The sequence below is a fragment of the Triturus cristatus genome, chromosome 2_2 (genome assembly GCF_964204655.1).
Source record: "Triturus cristatus chromosome 2_2, aTriCri1.1, whole genome shotgun sequence".
NCBI classification, from domain to species: domain Eukaryota; kingdom Metazoa; phylum Chordata; class Amphibia; order Caudata; family Salamandridae; genus Triturus; species Triturus cristatus.
The window spans coordinates 1,006,267,407-1,006,290,452 of record NC_140582.1 but is presented as its reverse complement, the minus strand read 5'-3'; the positions used below and the strand labels follow the sequence as shown (position 1 = coordinate 1,006,290,452).

General features: G+C 43.0%; 1 protein-coding gene across 2 annotated transcripts in view; it reads right to left on the bottom strand.

Annotated features, from left to right (window-relative positions):
- The window catches only part of EVC (EvC ciliary complex subunit 1), a 719,388-nt gene that overhangs the window by 97,222 nt on the left and 599,120 nt on the right, over window positions 1–23,046 (bottom strand). For both annotated transcript variants that reach the window (XM_085642437.1, XM_085642438.1), the window contains exons 13-15: window positions 13,353–13,462; window positions 12,381–12,591; window positions 487–696 (exon numbers count right to left, since the gene is read on the bottom strand). In XM_085642437.1, coding sequence (XP_085498563.1) covers window positions 487–696; window positions 12,381–12,591; window positions 13,353–13,462 — 531 coding nt within the window. The remainder of the gene's footprint in view (window positions 1–486; window positions 697–12,380; window positions 12,592–13,352; window positions 13,463–23,046) is intronic.

The window sequence follows — 23,046 nt, the reverse complement described above, 5'->3', positions numbered from 1 at the left end:
ACATGGTGATTAAATTATATTGAGTTGGTACATCACTTGCGTTGAGGATGTTTCACTGGTTGCCAATGGATGCCAGAACAGAGTTTAAAATCATAGGGCCTGATTTATAGTTTAGCGGAGATAATACTCAATTGCAATGGTGACGGAATACCTTCACCGTCAATCTGAAGGTCTGCCCACCTCATTTAGAGTCGGGCGGATGTTCAGTATGTAAACAGTAATGCATACTCAATCTCAGCCACTGACATACAGCTCCAAGAGCCAGACAGGGTATGGCCATTGGAGGCTTGGCCATTTGTCTACCCACCCAATTCTATACTTAAACGTTCACATGAAGCCAATATTTTTCTGCTCTATCATCTCGAAACGTCTGCGGTCTTAAAAAAACAACTCATAATCCATCGATTATTATATCTGCATTCCTTACTTTAAGGATTTCTTCAAACAAGAAACCAAACTTGGTAAAAAGTCTGAGAGGCCACCAACCTTAAAGTCTTTGTTGCAATCTTCAGGCATGCTTTTTGCTGCTTCCTGCTGGGCATGCCTCACCAGAACTTGACCAATCAATTGTTCTATGTGCTGTTGAAGCAGTTGCAGTCCTTCCTGGAGTTCGGCAAGGAGCTGCTGGTGAAATTCTGTACGGGCCTGGTCGGTCTCTTCTTCCACTTTCCCTTCATTCTCCAAAATCCGAGACTCCTTTTTGAAAAGTTTACAAAAACAAAACAGATTTGAGATTTCAATATTGTAAAAAAATAATAATAACTAAAATCAGACAAGCAAGTCTTTTTTCTAAATGACTTAGGACCCTCGGACAAAGATTGGCATTCTATTGAGCGCATATGTGTTATTCATTTATTAATTAATCATGAATTTGTATACATTTTAAAATAAATACGTGAATTAATATGTACATAAATGTATGTGGCTCATGTTTTGCTACTAAAGATAGGGAAATATTTCGGTATCCAATCCTTTCACTTTTTCCCTTCCATTCTAAAGACAAGGTGTGGATAAAGGGTTTCCAGACATGTTCCTTGCTAGAGTTTTTGGTGACCACAAACAAATATACAGCATACATACAATAACTATACAATATACTAATATACCACAATACAGTTGCTGTCTGAAAACAAATGATATGTACCGTTTTTAACCAGAACTAATGTATGTGGTCCCAAAGTCTAGGGGCCTGATTACGAGTTTGGCAGTGTAGGAGCGGATGGCAGCACCCCACTCCAACACAGCCAAATTCGAACACCTGCCAGATTAGGAGTTTTTTTTCTGGTCTGGTGGGTGGTGCTTTGGCAGTCCTAGGTGGTGAGCCTTAGAAAGGCACCTCAATTATAACACTGAAGCCCGTTCCTGTACGGCATAGACTGATGCAGTCCATGTTGTGCAAGAACTGGGGTGGATGCAGAGGGCACACCATGTGCTCCCCTGCATGCATCCCCATGCACAGGGGCACCAGGGGGCCCTGTAGGGCCCCATTACTTTCCTGACCGCCACACATTTGATTGCGAGATTAACGCCATGAAAAGTGTGGAGGTCAGGGAAATGGTAATATGCTTGGTGGTGCCACAGTGGCAATGCCAGTATACTGCTGTCCCAGACCCACGCGCCACCACCGGGGGATTGTGGATCTCCAGTGGTTGCGGTGGTCCGACTGGGGAAGTTGTAATATGGCAGTCGGACCACCAGTGCAGCGATAGCTGCCATGCCACTGCTTGTTTGGCAGTCCGATGGACCTCGCAATTAGGCAATAAGTATCTTGTCATCTAATGAAATGCTTCACAGTCGCCACCTTGTCTATAAAAACAATTACAATTGCAATGAAGATCTTCTATGAGCATAAGTGTGATATACGTAAGCATTTGTGCTTCCACTTCAATCAGCAGTCTTTCAAACATTCTCAGACAATGAGTCAAAGGGCAGAAAGTTAAAGTTTTTTAATTGTATTCACATTTTTCAAACAGTTCTTTGATTGCACATTCAAATTCAAATACTGTGATTTAAAAACGTAATAAAGAAATCCATCTAAAAAAAAATAAAAAAATCAGGTAATATAAAGATCAGGAAATCCAGTAAGGGGATTCTGAAAAAAGAATCGGTTAATGTTCAAATTTATCAGCTTATTAAAACAAAAAAACATTTTGGAGGGTGTGAGAACACAGTAATCACTAAGACAACAAACATTGGCAAAGCCAATAGATCTAGCTTTGGCCGCCATCCTTTTGGCAATTCATAATTTGTTTTGTCATGGTTTTTGTAAACCTTTATTGGTATTGATAAGAAGCTGCAGGGTCCTCATCAATCTAAAAAAAAAATGACCAAATGGAAAAATGTTTTTGGGGGCCTTTGAAAAGCAGGCATTACCATAGAACTCCTGCACACGTAATGAAACTACGTTGGGGGTGGATGTGCTCCTTGTGAAAGGGCAGCATGTCATAAATCACAGTGAAGTCAACTAGTGGCTGGAGTGGTCTGATGCACTGCCCTTTGATGCAGGCTGGAGTGGGTGGAAAAAATGTGAATGATGTAAGAGCTGACTAATGCATGATGTGTGGCTGAAAAGTCAGTAAAAACCAAAGGAAATGATGGACGGAGCGTTGAACATTGCAAGCACTCACCCCCAGTCAACCGATCTGGGTTTAATCCATCACCGTTCTTTAGCCCACTGTACTGTACTGGGGTGAATGTATGACATTGTTCTACATTCTGTCCATCAATTGTTGTTTTTGCATTTGTCACCCCGAGTGGGACGGGTATGCTCAGACGTGAGTCCCGTGCTCTCCATGCCACTGGAATCAAGCTATCCTGGCTGAAGAGGGGTGAAACCCCGAAACCGGTCCTAGGATGCTTGTTTCCAGTCCAGGGAGGACCTGGCTTGGCAGTTCGGGCTGGACTGTTCCCATGAGGCACAGGGTCAAGACTGATTTGCATATGGCTGGGTTCAAACTGGAAGGGCATGGTGAGCAAAAAAACGATGGATTTAGGCCCAGATCTCTGTACTGGGGTGAATGTATGACATTGTTCTACATTCTGTCCATCAATTGTTGTTTTTGAAAAGTCAGTATGTCATACAGAAAGACCTTACAAAGTCAATTGGTCTGGCATTGGCTGCCAGCATCTTGCATTTGAGAAAGAAGGCAAGAAAGAAAGAGGGAAAGTAAGAAAGAGGGAAAGTATGAAAGAAAAAATCAAGAAGGAAGGAAAGCAATGCAGAAAGAGAAAAAGCAAGAAAGAAAGAAAAAGTAAGAAAGACGTGTCTGAGGGCCAACGGGGCACACAACGGCGGTTGAGGCCTTTTAACTACTGATGTCCCAGGGCACAACCTACTATGGATCCTGAGCAACTGGGCTAAGTACCCCTTCTGCACTTGAGTCTCAGTGGTAGCTGTGGACGAGCAGTCAAAGGTTCCTTCAGGTGGGAAGAGTAGAAACAGATTAGTGAACATAGCTCAATATCTCAAAGTGCAATGCCAATAAATTAATGTCCAGTCAAATACTTGTTTTTGTATGAAAAAGAAGTATTTTATTTCTAACATTACGCATTGAAAGAAATAACATTTGTAAGCAACAACACAATCTCCTTAAGTGTCCATGTGGCAGCTTCCTATCCCACCATCATCCTTGCAATGCAATTTGGGTTATTCGCCATCCACTGGTGGCTGTATCTAGGGAATGCTCACTAGTAGGCCATACTCAAGAGTTCCCCTTTGACTCTTTAGGAATTAGTCAAAAGTGTCCATGCTGCCTCAGCAGCTTCAGTAGTGAGTCCCCTGGGGCCCAACAGACCCGACCCAAGTTTTACCCACTCCTGCAGCACAAAAGTATACAGCATTTCAGTGGGTGCCCTGACCACAGACACTCGCAAGCTCTGACCCCGTTCCGAGAAGTTGGGCTGCTCACGGTAAATGCAGCAGAACATCGCTGGCACAAGCTGTCTTCAGAGCAGCTGTCCAGAAAGATGGGAGATGCTCCCAGCCTGTGGAGATGCAGTAAGTCAGCCTTCCCCACTTGGGGATTAAGTGGTGGGGGTTGATTCTATCTACGAGTTCCCAAATGGAACCCAATGATGATGCGACAACTTCCTCTGCATCCTCCACATTTCTTGGGGGTATATCTTGATGCGCAGGCTGGACCCACTGTCCACAGCCTCTCTCTTTACTTGGGCAATGGTCCGCTCTCTTGGCAAAGTTAGTAGTGGCAGCCCAACCTGGCATACGGGGTGGCTGTGTCACTTAAGGGCAAAGCGCAGACTCCTAGGGGGCAATCACCCACACCACGGTGGCCCCTCCTGGCATACAGGGTTGCGGCTATGGCAGACATGAGTCTTTGGGTGCTTGTTGAACAATCACTTCAACGTTGGCCCCCTCAGGCACACGGGCTCACAGCAAAGAGGCCGTACAGGCCTAGCACTCCCCATATGATGCCCGATGCATGGCTCAGTCCACGGCGACCCTCTCCTGGCATACAGGGTTGTTGAGACAATCCTGCATATGGGCAATAACCTGATCATTACATAGTCATATCCTAATACAGAGAGTCCTCTCGGTAGGGCTCCCCAATGGACCTAGCTCCCTCCAATGCTCTCCTCTTCCTCACAGGTCAAACTGGTTTTGCTAAGCAGGCAAGCGCTGGTGCTCCAGGCTCTGGGGAAGGAGGTCTTGGTTTTCCTGGGTGATGTCCCCTCAGACTGGCACACCTTGGCCCCAGCCCTGGTCACAGGCAGAAGTTTTGCTGAGCTTCCTCTTCTCGAACAGCCTGTTTGGCAGGTGACACAGTTTAGGATCTGAACTTCCCCTTCTTATTGTCCATTTCCAGACACTAAATGCAATTTAGGGTGAGAGGCTTTACCGTTTTATGTTGGGGATCTGCTTCTTTTGAAGTGTACACTTTTCTTTCTCTTCTTTCCTCTTAAAAGGCTGTCTTTCACAGCAGGAGAGACTACAAAGCTGATTGTGGCACTGCTATATCCCTGTACTTTACCCTTCCCATCCAGCATAGAGTCACTATTCCTGCACTGAGCAGCACTCTATATCTACCTGGGTGAGTTAAACACACAGCAGCAGAACTTCAAAAGGGTGAGTGGGCCTGTAGGCGTCACTCCAGTGGCACAGGATAAAAAGGACCTGTTCACTGCTACTGATCACTACACGGTATGCTGCCGCCACTGTGCTAGTGCTGCTTAACACTTGGTGAAGGTGGTAGCCTTCCATGAATATGAGGGTAGCACTTTGGGGGGCCCTCCTGGTCCAACATGAAGGCAATCTGTGAGACAGGCCTACAGCATGCCTCAAGGAAAGAAGGAAGGAAAGCAAGAAAGAAAAGGCAAAAGAGATAGACGACAAGAATGAAAGAAAGAAGGTAAAGAAAGAAAGACAGGGTTGGTAAGATTGATAGAGCGCACTTAATGGCTTATATTCAGAGTTCATGTGAGCTGATCTAAAATAGCAGCAGCCATATAGACAAGGCAACTCTAAAAAAGAATTTACAGCAGCATTAGCAGGAGGTGTGATCTTATAAAGCTGGAATGTGCACTGTGGTCACATGAAAAGCGTGCTGCTATCACATCAGGCTCTCAACACAAAGACAACACTAAATTAATTATAAAGTAGAAACAAAAACACTGGCACTGAAGAGAAGAACCTTATGTGTGAATGCTCTCCTTGTGAAAGATCAAAATGCAGTCACTGACAGTGAAGTTCAACAGTGGCTTAAGTAGGCTGACCCATTAGGGCTAGGCCATGTTGTAAATGTAGTAGGTAAAAGCTGGGGCTGGACACATTAAGGACAATGAGGGCTGAGGTACTATCAAATATTACAAACAGGCGATACCCTCATTCACCATAGTTAAACCATAGTTAAAAAAATATTTAACAGACTTGCAGACTTTTTTCACCATGTCCCCCACCAATTCCTTTAACAAATATTTATAATTGCTTCAACCTCTAAACTGAACAATTGATTTAATTGTCAAGCAAAAGCACAGTGAAACAAATTCTTTTTATATACGATCATTTTATGTGAACAACCATGTTTTCAATATAATTTTTTAGTTTACAACAACACATTTTTTCAGACAAAATAATAGTTTGATCTATGGGGAATGAGGGTATTGCTTGTTTGTAGTATCTGTAGCGGGCGGTAACAAAATATGATTTGACAATAACATAATAGAAATCATCAAATGCATGGTTGAGATTTAGGGGTGGTAGCTGTGACACATGGCTTGCCCCTTGTGACCCCTGGCGTTGCCTTTGTGACCCATGGCCTCAGATTTTACAGGAGGAGCAAGCCACACTTATGGATGTTGGGCTCCAACATCCTTATGTTCAGCTCAGTGTTCATTATACTACTAGTGAATATTAGTCTGCTACTCAATATTACTGTAATAAAAGGTGGAGCACCCAGTGCTGGAATGGGACTTTCACTAGCTGTTTAAGAAAAATAAAATGCTTGTTTAAATTTATGTGCATGTATGTGGGTGAGTGTGCTTGAGTGAAGGAGTAAGTTTGTGTGAATGAGCGTGAGTGACAAGTAGTGAATGAGAATGAATGAGATTACCAGTTAGTGTATGAGTAAGTCAGAGTGACAGCTAATGAGTTAACTAAAGATTGACTGGGTGGGAGTGAGAATAAAGAAGTATGAGTGTGAGGCATTTTTATTATGAGGGAGTGTGTGTGATAGTTTGTAAGTGTAAGTGTGAGTGAGAACAAGAGCCAGAGTGATGAGAATAAGTGAGGATGTCTTGTTATGCTTGCATGTCTGCAGTTGGGCCTGGCATACTCAAGTTAATTCTCGTCTTTAAGAGACACCTGAGGAAAATGCTGCCATTGGCCTACTTTAGGCAATACTTGCATATGGGATACTCATTGAAAAAAGCTGGCACAGGAACATTGGAGGAAATTTTTGGCATACGGGGAGGACACCTATGGCATATGGAGGGGGGGAGGGGTCATCCGTGACAAAATGGTGTCCCTGTCATACTAGGGGTAACTTTTGACATAAGGGTCTCTCATAGTATATCATTGTAAGTAATAGCAAAATGTTGGCATTGGGATATTGTATGTAATGTTTGCGCTAAAGGCAAAACCATGACGAATTGCTTACCCTGGCAAAGGAGGTAATATTGGACAAATAGATTTTTTGTTTTTAAATATTGTCTAATCATGGAGACTGTCAGGTTTTATTAGCTTGGCACAACATGAAAGGACTTGAATATTTGTCATGTGCCTTTTCAGAGCCTATGGAAGTTTAGCAAATTTCTGTGAAAGATTGCGCTTTAAATGCACAATCAGTCTCCATTTTTAGGTCTCACCTTGCATTAACAGCACGCAAGCGCTGAACTCGCCATGCGAGGGGTTCTTGGAATCAATACGGATTCCGAAGCTTTCAGAGGCGGACTTGAAGCCCCGCCCATCTTTTTCATTTGCTGGTGTCATCCTCCATGCTAAACGCTGGCTCAAGGATTGGAAAGGATGCTTATTAGTTCCTCCTTGTTACCGCTCTGTCCATTTTTGGCCCCGCCCAGTGGGACTGGATCATGTACTCGCGGAGTTACGCGCTCTCCTATAAAAGGCTGGAAGCACTCTTTCTTTGTCATTGTGAGCGCGGGCCACCTGGGACGCGCTTGTTTAAGTCGGTAACCACTTTTTTTTGTTATTAAAAGAGGACCACGCATGTTTTGTTTTGTTATTGATGCTAACTAGCATGCCGCATTTCGGCTGGAACAATGGGGGCTCTGCGCCATTCTTAATTCGCGGCTCGCAAAATCATTTCTTTATTCAAATTAAACTTTGTTATCCTGCTGCACGCCACAGTTGTTGTTCATGGCGGCCGCCCACTTTGTTTTACCACTGCTCTCTTCCTTCTGCCCCTCAGGAGAAAGAGACGCTGCTGCTCCCCAAATAATTTTTACTTTTTTCCGCTCTCCTCCTATTTCCATCTCCTGGCAGTGTCGATTTTTTTGTTAGTTAAGTGATGGGGGTTACGAGGACTTCTTCTGGGTGGTGGTATGAATTCAGGAGCCCGGAAGTGGTGGAACTGTGGGAGGTTTGGGGTCTCAGCACAGTGTCATGGCGCCGGGAAGCAGCAACTACTTGTTGGGTATGAACGTGGTGCTGTTCATGGCATATTAACAAAACAGAACAAATAGTTCAAGCCAAGACTAACTGAACCTTATACTTTTATAACTCCAAAAATGAAATGAAACATGAGAGGAGGGTTTTATAAATTTCCTTTTTAGTCGATGGAAATGTTTTTAATTAATTTCACATTTCAAAATCATTTTGCGCTGTAACATTGCTTCATTGCGCATTTATCTTATGAACAAATACAAAACTGACATTACATGTACTACATCAACATAATATTCATGATCCCCTAAGTGAATTCAACATACATACATGCACTCCTCAAACAGTCATGGCCAATATATTCATACATACACCAAACTACACACACACTAAAAAACTAGGTCCTTGTAGCAACCTTTCTTCTCTGATAGATTGTTTACAATTCAATTTGAACCACAAAAAACGTTCTGTCGTTTCTATTGAAACAATAAAGTTCAAGTATTATTTTCAAAAAACACGAGAAAAAATATTTTATAGACGGTGCAACACAAGGACCATACTGGTCGACGCGTTTCGAACCCCTATGTTTTTGGGTTCTCCTCAGGACCAACCAATTTCTGAAATAAACAATGAAAAATGTTTTAAATATTGAACTACAGCTCAGAATTCCTATAGAGCACCACCAAGACCTCACCTCACCCACCTAAAAACCAAAAATGAGCTTGGATTACTAAAAAGTCAACAAACTCACTGAGGTAAGCCTTTTCATTCCCTAGGCAGGTCGAATACCGGCATTTGAACGGGAATGACTTTTTAGTAATCCAAGCTCATTTTTGGTTTTTAGAAAAGCAATAATTAAACAAGCAGTGTCTGCCGGCAAAGAGGGCACCATCCTCTAATCCGGTAAATTAAGCCAGCACCTCATTGTTGTCCAACAGTCTGTTGTTTGTTCTGTGGTGTATGTATAGCTTGATCTAGTTAAATAAGAAACGATAATATATATGGTTTTTTGTTTAGGTTCCTCATCATTGGGAACGAGTCGGATATATTACAGGCAAATAGATCTCCATTTCTAAGGTGGGTGAGGTGAGGTCTTGGTGGTGCTCTATAGGAATTCTGAGCTGTAGTTCAATATTATTTATTATATTATAGACTGCATGTTTTAAGGACCGAGGTTTGCTTACAATTTAGTAACAGGAATTAAGCTCTGTGGAGAGAACCACGTGCTGCCTCGGTATAATCAGGGCCGGTTCTACGATTTTTGGGGCCCTGGGTAGAAAGGGAAGGTGTGAGGCCCCTCTAAGTTGCAGAGACATGAAACATGACACATTCAGGGCTGTTTGCATCTGAATAGATGCCCTTGCGCCTGAAGCTGCAGCCCCTCCCTCTCAGTCACCTTCAAAGACAGCTCAACAAGGGCTGAAGGTGTGACGGTTGCCATCCCGCTGTGCCTCTCCAATGCTGCTGGGGGTCTGAGCTTCGGTACTGAATCGGTGTCTGTTACACCCGACCTCAACAGCATCGGAGTCAAGCAATTACGGACAAATGGCATCGGTTCAAGAATCCTTCTCCTTCACGGACAACGGACAGACGAGTGTTGCGCTGCGGCTGCAATTACCATGACCCACATCCTGTGCGGCGGCGCGGCGCCCCTGGCCTCTCATCACGGCGCACTGGGGTGCCGCGGCGCACACTTTGGGAACCACAGATCTAAGCAATAAGCTAGGTCAATAGAAGATTTGATGCACTGACTGACAGGCACCAAGGATGTTTTCTAGCCTTGACTTGAATATCCAAAGGTAAGAAAAAGGTTGACCAAAGTTCAGAGAGAGCAGATCTATAAAAGTAGATAAGACTGATCTATAAATAGATACGGGATGTCATATCTACTCACTTTCTGAAAGAGGAGTGGGGAAGAAGGTTCAAATCTTGGGATCTGTACAATTACAGATCCCAATTTCCAATAAAAGGAACCTACGGAAACAACATGGACATGACCAGAAAATCAGAGCATTCTAATGCATGGAAAAAAGTGCCTTCTATCCATGAGACTTGCAACTCCCCTACCCTCCTCGTTGAGGTCACTGCTACCAAGCTGACATTTATCATCAGAATCCTCAGGTCGTCTTCCAATATGAAAGCACGGAACTGAAGGGCGATAAGGGCCAGAATAAGATGTTAGGCAAGGGTATTGAGTCTAGATGGGGAAAATGCCAGTTCTCCCCTTCTTCCACAGGTCTCCATAGATACTTTGATCATTCCACATTATAGTCTAAGTGTAGAAGTGGACATATCTAAGGAGAACCGACCTCAATAAAACTGCAGTACCAAGTCATACTAGGAGCCTAGTTTAACGTTATAAAGCAGGTGGTTACCTGTGGTATCCGGGCACTATACTATACAAAAAGAAGGGAAGAGACAGATATTTATAACTGGAAAAAATTTGTTTTCATGGCTTTGCAGAATCACAGATAATTGAACTCTGCATGAATAGGAAAAGAAAGGTAGATAATTCCAACATTCAGTAGTGACAGCCAAAGAATGCTTTCCTTGAGAAATGAAGATGCCTAATGAGGGAATATTTGGTAAATAAATCTGTTAAATAGTTTGTTGTATCCATCTCTATAAACTGCTTTGTGGTAGTATCAGTGAGCTTTAAAACCACAATGTTTGGCCACTAAGAGCCAGTGTAAGTCAACAAGATGTTGGGTCATTCTAGCTGATCACGGCAGATCTATAAGCCAGGCTGATGTGTTCTCTATCAATTGAAGATGTTGCAGTAAATAGGTAGGACAGCCAGAAAAATGCTATTACAGTAATCCAAATGACTATTAATAAGTGCTTGCACCAGGGTTCTGAGATAGGAACTGGGCAGTAAGGAGAGACCTTTCTCATACTCTTCAAAAGTACAAAACATGTTGACATAAGTTGATTAATGTAAGGCTCAAAGGTTAAATCTGCAACAAAGATGGCAGCTAAGTTATGTGCAATGGCCGCAGGTGCTGGACAGGGTCCTAGGCATGGAGGTCAGCAAATAGGTGACCAAATAGATGAACTTCCAAATACTAGGGCCTCTGTCTTATATGTGTTTAGCTTCAAGAATTTAACATTCATCCAGGGGACAACCGATGTGAGGCAGGAATTTAATTGGTCTAGGATTAACAAAGGACTACTCTCAGAAACCAGGAAATCTGAGTGTCATCGGCGTTGGAATAAAATTAAAGCCAAAAGGAGGTGATGAGATTGGCTAGTAGCATCAAATATATGAGGAACAAAGTTGGGCTCAAGGACAAGCCCTTTGGGACACCACAAAGCAGAGAATGAGGAGCAGATTGGAAAAAATTAGGATGAACAGCTGGGTCATCTTCGGTAAAAGAAGATTCCAGCCAACTCACAGCCTTCCACTTTATGGCCACCTCACCAAGTCTTTGAAGAAGGATATTATGTGAGACCATGTCAAAGGCGGCTGATTGATCAAGGAGGATGAGGGCCACTGACCTCACATTAACTAAGATCATCCTGATGTCAATAGATATGGCTGTCGGCTCTAAAACCAGGGTAAAAGCCAGACTGGAAGCTAATGAGCATTGTGAGAACCATCCTTCCCTACATGTAATGTTTTTAAGGATGGCATGTATTTAGGTGGCTGTCGAGACTGAATAAAGGAGGCGAGTTTTCTAGAGCATACTTTAATCAGTGGGGTTTCCAGGCACTAGATGTCAAAATATAACATATAGATTGAGAAAAAAGTTGCCATTATACATGTGTAGGTTTCTAAGCTATCGAGATTCAGGGATCTGCCTAGACTTAGAAGATCAAGTCCTCCCTTCTCAATCGGGCAGAGAAGGTGATTCCACAACTTGGCCATTCCCTCATTCACAGATTTAGGATGCATGCAATGGAAAGTATGCAGTCTTCATGCCATGGTGGAGTCAATACCGCACAATCATCGCATATACTCACATTGTGTGCAGTGCTTTAAGTCTAAAGCTTCAGGGGCAAGCATACCTCCCACTGATGAAAACCACAGCAGATAATTATAGAGTGGCATTCGCTATAGTTAACGGGGTAAGATGGGGGCGTAAATACATTTCTTAACAATGCTTTTGGTAGTGTGAAGTTTTCTGATTCCAGTTTGTCTCTTAAGTCTTACTTTATTAGATGATGAGCCTGCGGGAGGAACCCCCCCTCCCCCCCTCCCCCCCCATTGAAAACAGCATTTTTGGATTTAAAATCAATTATGACACATGAGCAAGTAAACTATAAATAGTACACAAAAACAAACCACGTTTACAAAACATACCATTTGCTTGTGCAGTTGCCACTTGTTTTCATCTGGACAGTGGGTCGTTCTCGTTTCTACAAGATGCTGTTCCCTCAGTTCCTGCAGAAGACTTTTTTTCCGGCAGACCTTCATATGAGTCTGAGTGGCCATCACAACAATACGCAAAGATATCATTCTTAGAAGAGAGCACAGAAGCAGCTTGTGCCGCTGAAACACAAATGTAGCAGATCTACGAAAAACACACATTGAAGCTCATTTAGTAAAATGATGCCCATCAGCAAGGGGAGCAGCAGATACCTAACTGCAGGGACAGATAGTCATTTGCGCTGGTGTCCAACGATAATTCACATTCACGGTGTCATGGTGGATCAATCAAACTTTCGCAAATATAGAGGTTCCCATAACAAAATACATCAATTATGCTGAAATAAGATTTATAAATTCAGGTCAAATCATTATTGTGCCAACAGAAGCTTGCAAATATGATATATTTAAGTTATAATTATGAAGTAGGCACACTGGCGTTAAGGTCATCTTTTAGGAAAAATTATTAATGTTTAGTCTTTTTGACTCCTAGCAGGAATCAGGTTTTAAAAAGTCTGAAATGTGAGACTTTCCAGCAGTCATTCAATCTTCAAAGCAGAATTAAAAAGGTAATGTTGACGTAAATATTATAGCAGCACAAGTTGGATGGCGGAGTAAATAAATACATTTAGTGTAAATATTCCCACAGGAATATTTGTATATTCAGCAGGTTTGCTCCTTAACGTTGACACGACTCACACTTCTGTTCTCCTGGATTCTTAGCATGCCTCGACTAATTGATACAGATGAATTAATAATTATGCGTCTAATTATGCAACCAGATGCAGACTGATTAGCTCTGCCCTGCCCCAGGTTTCAATGTGACCTCTTCAGCTCTTTTATTTGGGACAGTCTTGACCTATCTCTTCCAATAACATACATTGAGCTCTCGAAAGTCATACGTACTCCTCGCTGAGGCCACTTAATCGGTTTATAGTGCCTTGAAGGATTGCTTCGTGCTTCTCAGCCAGGTGGTTCTGCAGCACAACAGACAGAGCATACTCCTTTGCCCAGATCTGTGAATAAAAAAAACCAACATTTACGATTCAGATTTACGACATTTCATACCATTGGAATTTTGAGGGGGCCACATTTTTATTTGAAAATACTGTTTAAGAGGCACTTCTTCCTTCATTTACTTACAGTAACCAAGACGGTGCAACTCAATACATTTTGTATGTAATGCTTTTAAAAACAAGAATATGAAAATATTGCCATGCATAGAAGTATAAAGTTATCTTTGAACGACTGCACAAAGATGAAAAACAACTCCTCGACCCATTGCTCGTCTACTACCCCTGTGCTACTTTCCTCCATGAAGATGGATTTTCCTTCTTGCCCTTGATTCTGCCTCCTTCAAACCTCCCTCTCCGTCTAGTGAGGGCTGTCAGTCCCAGCTAGCTCCCCTGCCTGTGAACTCGGATCCTTCTCCATCATGCAAAATCCTATTTTGGAACGTGGCAGGTCTACGATCCAAGTTTTCATCTATTTCTTGGGCTGAGTTTATTCAGGATTTTCAGTTTCTCTGTCTCCAGGAGACTTGGGCAACCGAACCTACTCACATCAATGGTTTTGGGACATTTTACTAACCAGCAGTTCCTTGAAACACTGGTAAATCTAAGGCGGGTTGTCTATTTTTGTCTCAAATGCACTGCCTTCGCTTACGCTTAAGAGAGAGTCCAACTCTCCTTACTATCTGATTATTCTTTGGGAAATTGCGCACAATGCGTAACCACAAAATCCAGACTGAATCTGAGATGAGGGAACAAGAGGTACGGGGTGCTAGGAGCCGGCAGCCTCCAACAGAAACCGTTTACCACAATAGAGCCGCTCCCAGTGAGGTGTCGCTAGTGCTAATCAATTTGTGAGTGCATGACTGGTCTCACACAACACCTGGTGTCATGCTTCATCATTGACCAGTCCTCGCCCTCTAAAAACTTGGTTTGATAGAGGGCAGGCATACACCTGACAACAGGGATGCACTTCTAAACTAAGTGTGGGGCCATAGAAAAAGATAGTGAGGTTAAAAAGCCATTATAGATGTCAAATTAAAATTTAAATATTGCTGGCATCTATATGGTAATTAAAACAAAGTGATCGGTGTACTGGGGATATTATTTTCCCCCCACCGATATCAATGGGGTCGACATGTTTCTGCCAAATGGCCCAGTAGGGTCCATGGCATTCATCAGGACCTAAACAAATAAGTAAACTGGGGGCTCCACTCTAACTAGACTGAGGTGAGAGGATTTCCACTGAGTGGGGTGATAAAGATCAGACTCCACTGTGATGTGGCCTATATCTAAAGCCTGAAAGAAAAACAAATCGGTTAAAAGCCGTGATAGAGTACTAAAAATACAAAACATTATATAGTCAGCCACACACACCGAGGGTCTATTGTGAGTGGCTATGAGTGCAACAGTAGTGACAATCATCTGTGCACCAGAGAGTAGAAATTGTCTCCAAAATGCTTACCCTATAGTTGGGACACTGTGCCCCATAGGAGGGTGAGGGCAGGAGACCCCCTTAGGTCAAGCGCTAAAAATGTAATGAGGAGAAAAACAAAATACAAGATGTTTTAACGAAGGTAAATACTACAAAGAACACACATGAGGTTCTGTAGCATATCACATTCAAGATGGCCATTAATGGATCCAACTGGGATGCCCATTTCTCTGAGATTTACTCCATCCCTGGTATGCATAATCAGGGCTCTGATTCTCCGACACCCTGTGGTTTTAGAAATGTATCATTTACCCTGGATAAAATCATCAGGGCGATAATGGGCAGCATGGGTGGAAAAGCCCTGGGCTACATGGTGTCCCTATCGACTTGTTCATGGTTAACCTATCTCTGTAGAGACCTATTTTGAGTAGGGTCTTGGGGGCCTGTTCTGGCATTCTGGACTCCTGTTCAGAGTATGTCATCGTACCTATCTTCAAGAAAGGGGACCGTTCTCACCCTGCTAGCTACCACCCCATATCCTACTCGATTCACTGTTAAAAGTTACAGGGAAAATTGTACTGAGTCGTATTGAAGAATGGGCCAAAGCATCTAGCATCCTTTCAGGACGCCAGAACGGTTTTCGCAGAGGGTAGGGAACAATCGAGTAGGGGCTTAATCTCAACCTGATCATTGCCAAATACACCTTAATGAAAAAGGGCCAGCTGTATCTAGCCTTTGTCGAACTGTCAAGTGCATTTGGTTGCATCCTTTATAGCCAACTGCGAGCTATTCTATCTGAGATTTGGGTGGACCCATCGATAATTGCTTTCATTAGAGAACTGTACTCCAGGGGACAGGCCAGGGTGCGCTTTGGCAGTAGGGTCGAATGTACTGGTGCCTTTAAGCTTGAAAGAGGGGTTAGACAGGGCTGCATTTTAGTGACTTTTTTGTTCACCCTAAAACATCAATAGCTTAGGCTCTACACTAAGTGACAACTGTAAAGATCTCCCGCAAATTGACCATAGACCAATCCCTTGATTGCAGTACACTGACGATGCAGTCCTTATGTCATGTACCCTTCTGGGCCTACAGAGTATACTCACCTGGGAGGAATACAAGGAAGTTCTGGAATCTTCTGGCATGTGATTCTAAGTTAAGTTTTACCCCCTCATTCTCTTATCTGGGTATATTCTTCGATGAACATGGCACATGATCTCCTGCAGTGAATAACAGGAAGCTGCACAAACGGTAAATGCTCTTTTAAGGTTCGCTGCTAAACTAGGCACCAAACATGTGAGAAATGCTTACTATTTATAACGCAAAATGTGTCTCAGTTGCGCTTTACGGGGCTGGAATCTGGGGCTATGCCAACGTTAGCCATTCTCAAACGGTTGAGAACTGTCTCCTTAAGAATCTTTTACCAGCTCCCAAAAGCTGATCCATGACTGTAAGCCACTGTGAACTAGGGGGTGAGGTTTTTAGTTGACCTGATTAAAAATCAGCCAATTTTATTGTGGCACAAGGTATGGACCTCTGAGTTTACTATTTGAAACCCATCACTTATTGATGATTGTCGTAGGTTGAGTGACTTCCATCTTATACCCCGGTTAAAACTTGTTAAACAGTTTACATCAGATATTGGACAGGCAGAGTATTTTACCACACCTGAACCACTACACATAGTAAGTAGAAATGACTTTAAGAAACTATGGGCCTGAGTTATATCTCGGCGGACGGGTGATGGATATCCAGTCTGTCGAAATATAAATCCCATAGGATATAATGGGATTTATATTTCGGCAGACGGGATATCTGTCACTGCTGTGATGGAGTAACCTGTCCACAAAGATCTAAATCGGGCCCTATGTCTGCATGTACTTGAAGATCGAAGGCTGACCCAGGAATTGACGAAACCCAGAGTTATAAAAAAAAAGTGTTTCTTCTTGTAACAAATGGTGTGTAACCCTATCATAGGCTAGTGCAGAATCTTTAACACAAGTTTTTGCTAACTTGCTTAAGATTAGACATTTTTCACCATCTAGTCAGCTTCCCGTCAATAAATAATTGGTCAGATGTCTTGGTCAATTGCCCCTGAGACAAAATATCTATGCAAGGCACATTGTCCTCTTCTGCAAATGTCATACACCACTTAGACACTTTATATTGCGTATCCTTCACCAAACATTTTAACCAATATCACACTGCAATTTTGTTCTTAAAACAATTTTCTTCTGTTGCAAAGTGCTTTAGAATGACAGTTTTTTTAAGCTCAGTGATGTATACAAGAAAAACGCTGGTTCCTCAGCTATGATGTGTCACTTTGTGTTTTTCTTGCTTTTAATATGATTTTACATTACCTATGGATTTGAATATGTATTTTATACTGCACTGTATGCTTTCATGGTTTTTATGAAAATTAAATAAAACAGATTTGTTTTTTACTGCACTAAGATCAATAAACTGACAAAAATTAAATTCTAGACTATCCCAAATACTCCGAAGTATTAAAAATAATTATATTTTGAAAATAAGTTATGCCTTCTGAATGGCACATGATGAAGTATATAGCTCTCAATCTTAAATCATGGTCCAGACAAGGTGAAAGCAAACATACGAATGACAAAAAAGTCATATTTATTAGGGAACACGTGTTACAAGGGTTCAATTTTCGAAAAGGTTTGTTAGAGTTAATTATGCAGAACTGGTAAAGGTCAGCTGCACAACATTGCTACAGTTGGTGAAAATGTTAAAGAAAATATACATTCTTACAACCCTGATAAGACTGAGGGATAACACCATAGAACAAGGTCCACCGGTTATTTACTTCACTGATGATAAATTAACCACACTCAATGAATCCAACATTCCAGCCACTCCATTCTTAGAATACCACTCAGCTACTCCCAGAATCACCTGCTGTGAAAACTTTCAGGCCTATCACAATGCACACTGTTGGGATGGAAAAGTCCTCTGCATGCTAAAGACATGTAACCCTTTACTGAGTATCCCACTGTACTGTTCTCTGGATCCCTAATGCTGACTTTTATGTCATAGGTGAACACGGGTCATGCATGTGCGCCATGACACAGGCCTGTCTCATGGAATGTGTTTTTTTTGGAACTGGAGGGGCATTGAAAGCACTACCCTGATAGTGGTGGAAGGCTGCTGCCTTCACCAGGAGTTAAACAGCACAAGCGCAGTGGTGGCAGCATGCTGTGTAGTGATCACCACTAGTAAACAGGGCCATTTTATGCGGTGTCATTAAGGTGACAAAGCGTACTCATGTTTTTTAAAGTTCCTCTGCTGTGTGCTTAACTCATCCTTGGACTACTTCGGGTTGATGTGGAGTGCTGCATAGTGCAGGAACAGTGACTGTATGGTAGGTGCATGTATGCCTGTGAAGGGTACAGTACAAGGATGGTGCAGTACTGTGCAGTACATGTGTGGGTGAATGTATGCCTGAGTGGAATCCTTTATATGAGAGATTTTTGCTGTGCAGTGCGTGCACAGGGACAGCATGTGCTGGGTGTATGTGTGCAGGCATGAAGTACAATACATGAAGGGTGAAGAGTTGTGCAGCACACACATAGTGAGTATGTGTGCTGGCAGTACATGCAAGTGAGTTCTGAGTGTACATGAAGTAAGTGTGCCTGCAATAGTAAAAAGTATGTAGGACCCTGGGTTCCATTTTTGAAGTCCAGGCATGCGTGGTGAAGCCATGAGGAGGAGAAGAAACCCCCCAGACAGATTTGTGGATTGCTGCATTCTTGTGAGCTGGGTGTGCAGACACTGGAGGGAAAAAGAAGAGGGTCCCTTTACATTTTAAAAGACTACTCTTTGGTTCAGTGGGAAATCACAAGGAAGGGGCCTGGACACATCTTAGGAAGGGAGATGGGGATACTAGAATAATAAAGAGAGGGTCTTTGGCTCTGGAATTAACCTTTTCATGCACATATCACTACGATTGACATCCGGGTGTGAACACTGTCATTCCCAAGAATTTTGTTGTGGACAATCAGCTTCAGAGTCATGCCTGCTGTGGCAGACCTCCTTCATGAAAAAAGGTGAAAAGGAGAAGGGCCAATTTCAAAAGAAGCAGAACCCCAAAATTAAACTTCAAAAGACCCAGACCCTAACTTACACTTAGTGTATGGAAAACGACTATAACAAGGTGAAGTTGAGTCCCCAAAAATGTATCATCTACCATGGTGCTAGATGGGCTGTGTGAGGAGCGGAAGCCCTGCAACATTTTCTGCCTGTGACCAGACTGGGAGCCAAGGCCTGCTAGTCTTCATGCTGAGAGAGAAGATATCACCAAGGGAAACCAAGACCACCTGCCATGTAGCTTGGAGCAATAGTGCCTGCCTGCTTGCCAATACCAGTGTGCGCTGTGAGGGAGAGGAAAGTGTTGGATGGAGCGAGGTCCAGTGGGTACCTCTACCGTGAGGACACCCAGTTTTTGGCGACCCCCACATGCCATTAAAGGGCTGCCGTCATCTGTGCCAAGTATCGAGCACTGTAAGGAGGGCGCCAAGCCCATACGGGCTCATTGTGGTGACCCTGTATGCCAGAGGGGCCCACCGGTGACTTACTTGGGCTGAATCATGAGACTTTTGTCTGCCATGTGTAGGGCAATCACACTGAAGAGTCTGCCTCCAATAGTGAGCAACGCAGCAACTCGATAAGCCAGTAGGGGCTGCAGGTGTTACTTTGACTAACTTTTCAGGTTGGATACATGATGAAAGGATTACTGCAGTGACCATCAGGTCTAGCCCAGCAACTGTACCAAACTGATTCCTTGTGTTTCCGCGAGGATCGCAGGATGCCACTGATGACATTGAACCCTTGTGGGAGCTCCAGTCATGAGCCAGAGAACTCCCCCCTTTTTGTTATGGGAAGAAGAGCTTACCCTCTGTGTCTGATGAGCTGGAGAGGCTCTGATCACTGGAAATCAACCAGCAGTGCTGCTCAACAGGAAGATCCTTCACTGCTGGGTGCTGTCTAATTCACTGCAGAAAACAAAGTGATGGGTGGAATGCTTGAATTAATCTCAGCCACAGGAAATTGTCGGGCAGCATCCCAATCCATCTTTTTTTTGCCCATCATGCCACCGTAGTTTGCACCCAGTGATACACAAATCAGTCTTTACCCTGCTTGCCATGGGGACAGTCCAGACCGAACTGGGAGGTCAGGTCCTCCCTGGTGGCCCGACATCACTGTACAGGATCCGGAATTTGGGGAGCACCTGAGAAGATAGCACTTGCTACATCACTGAACACTGTCACACTGCCAGAGCAGGTAAGACTGACACCGGGCCAGAGCTAAAGGTGAGGCAGCACCATAGACACGTTGCCTGACTGACTGAATTCCTGAAGAGTCAAAAGAGAACTTTTCAGCAATGTCTTATAGTTGACATTCCCTGATGCGACAACTAGGGAATGGGGAATAACCCTGAACACACCACATGAATAATGGTGGGACAGGGTCTGGCCTGACAACTACTAGAGCCCCGACCTTGAGGGCAATTGTGTTGTTGCTCTGAATGTCGTATTCCTTTGAATGTGTAGAGATAGGAATAAAATACTACTTTTTCTTATAAAATCAAGTTTTTGGCTGGACATTGATTTATTGTTCATACTGTCTGCACTTTGAGTTGTGATTTGTGGTCACTGACCTGTATCAACAGTCCTGCGAGGGGGCCTTGACTGCTCAACAACAGCTACCACTGACAATTAAGTGCCGAAGGGGTACCTAGCTCAATTGAGCGGGATCCTTAGTAGGTTGAGCACCGAGGCATCAGGAGTAAAAGCCGTATACTACCACGGTTGGGCCCAGTAGCTCCTTCGTGCCCCGCAGCCCTCTGAATGGGGTTCTGACACACCCAGCCTGATCAAAAATGACCAGAAGACCACAAGAACACCAGGCAAACAACTAGTGCTCATTCCAGGCTATTATCGTTCAGCGTGATCTCTCTTACAGGAGTATGCCTTTACTGCCATAATGCCAACCCGAATTACCTCTTTGATCACTACTCAGCCACACCATCCTATGCCCAAGAAGTTTATTTTTAAGCTCCCAACAATTCCTATTAACAACAACCTTAAGAGTGGCTCTTCTGTCCCCTTGAAGTAAATTTCCTCCAGCATACTAACTTCTCCCCCAAAAATTCAGAGGCATATGCTCCCAAATAAATTACAAATGTCTGTTGTTGACTCGCTCATGACAGATCAATGCCTTTATTGCCATTATCGCCTGATCACCCTCTCCCTTACCAGAAGTCAGACAGCAATGATGGGAATCGCCACGCAGTTGAGCCTTGCATTCAAGCATACCAGATACAATGATTCACAACTAGTAGATTATATTTCAAATAGCTCGACTCAAGCAACCCAGGAGACCCACAAATTGAGGTCATAGAAGGTAACAGGACCCGCATGTCTCATCTGAGAAAAGGCAAAATCTCAACAACCTCGTTCTGTTCAAATTACTCCTTCGTAAACCAAAAGATCTGTAAAAAACAACATGAAGTGCATGCTAAATAACTGCAGATCTGCTTGAAAACACTTACCAGAAACTGCTGAGACTATCCAATCCCTCCAATATCGCAAACCAATTTAATTTGGTTGATGACTCCTCTGATACTGGTTTCTTCCAATTTTGTAATCCAACAACTAGACTGAGAAGGCCATTTCAAAAAGAGGGAGGGAGGGGGGGGGGAGTTGCAGTCATACATACAAAAACACAGTCTAACTGAAATATTTCAAAATCGGGAACTACTCCATATTCAAATGACTTGTACTGTGGAAACAAGTCCCTCCAAGATAAACCATCTTATCATCATATCATCCACCAGGAGTTAACCAAGTTTTTGTGGAATAAATAGTTAATCTCATTACTGAGCAATCACTCTTGTCTACCAAAACAGCTATCTAGGGGCTTTTAGCCTCCACTAGAGTGACCCAATGCACTCTCTGGTAAGCTGATCTCCTTCCTAAAAAACAATTATCTAACATAATTGCGTGCAAGTCTGACACACATTAAAAGAGTGACTCTCAACCTTCTGATTGCAGAAGAAGGGGTCATATTGGTTGACTTCATGATATCAGTGGACTGGTCTGACCACTTCCTCATTCATTTCTACCTCAGCAACAATAGATCTTTAATCAAAGACCAATGTTTTAGACCAAAACAATGGACCAGAGAACAAAAACAAATCAACAGCAGCTCTCTGAAAATACCAGGTCATAACTTCAAACCCCAAAGGAGGTGCAAACAGCAACTAACCAGACCAATCACTTGAACAAAATCATGTCCAATATTATGGATGAATGTCACCCATTAAACATAAGAGGAACAAAAAGCTAAATCTCCTTTCGATATTACAATAAAGACCTAAGTAAATGGAGAAGAGAGCTTAAATCAGTTTAGCAAAAGTGGAGAAAGGATCCCTCGTTAATTAATCAAACTAGAAAAGTACTCATAGCAGAAGGTATAAATATAACGCCTTTGAGGCCAAAGGTATTTTTTTCAGGTGTCAATTAGACAAAGAGAGAAACTGTCTCAGAAACCTTTTTTGACAACATTGAGCAACACACTGGTTCTACAACTAAACTTGTTGTCAACACCTCGAAGGAAAAGCATGAGGACCTAAATGCTTTAGTTGCACAGAAAAACGAAAAAACAAACACAATTACTGCCAAACAATACATCAGACAGCCAAACCCTCTTTCCTTTCCCAAAGATCAATGCACTTTTGAGCGAGTTCAGAAAAGTAAATGAGAACAAGCTAATCAAGACAATAGCTAATATAAAACAAGCTGCACTCTCCGTTGATCTAAACTTTTCCTCAGCAATGACATCACCCCATAGTGGGTGCAGCTGATCAACGCCTTGCTGGCAAAGGGCAAGATGTCAAACTATTAAAAAACAGGACAGGTAACCCCACTCTTTAAAACGAAAACAAAAAAAACAGGAGCTGACCCCGACAGTCTAAACCATCTCTGACCAGTGGCTTATCTCCCATTCCTTGGGAAAATTCTTGAAAGTTGTGTTGCAACACAACTCGAAAAATACATCAATGATCACATCTTACTAGACATTTTTCATTGAGGTTTCAGAGCTGGCTTTAGCACGGAGACAGTCACTCCTCAGCTCA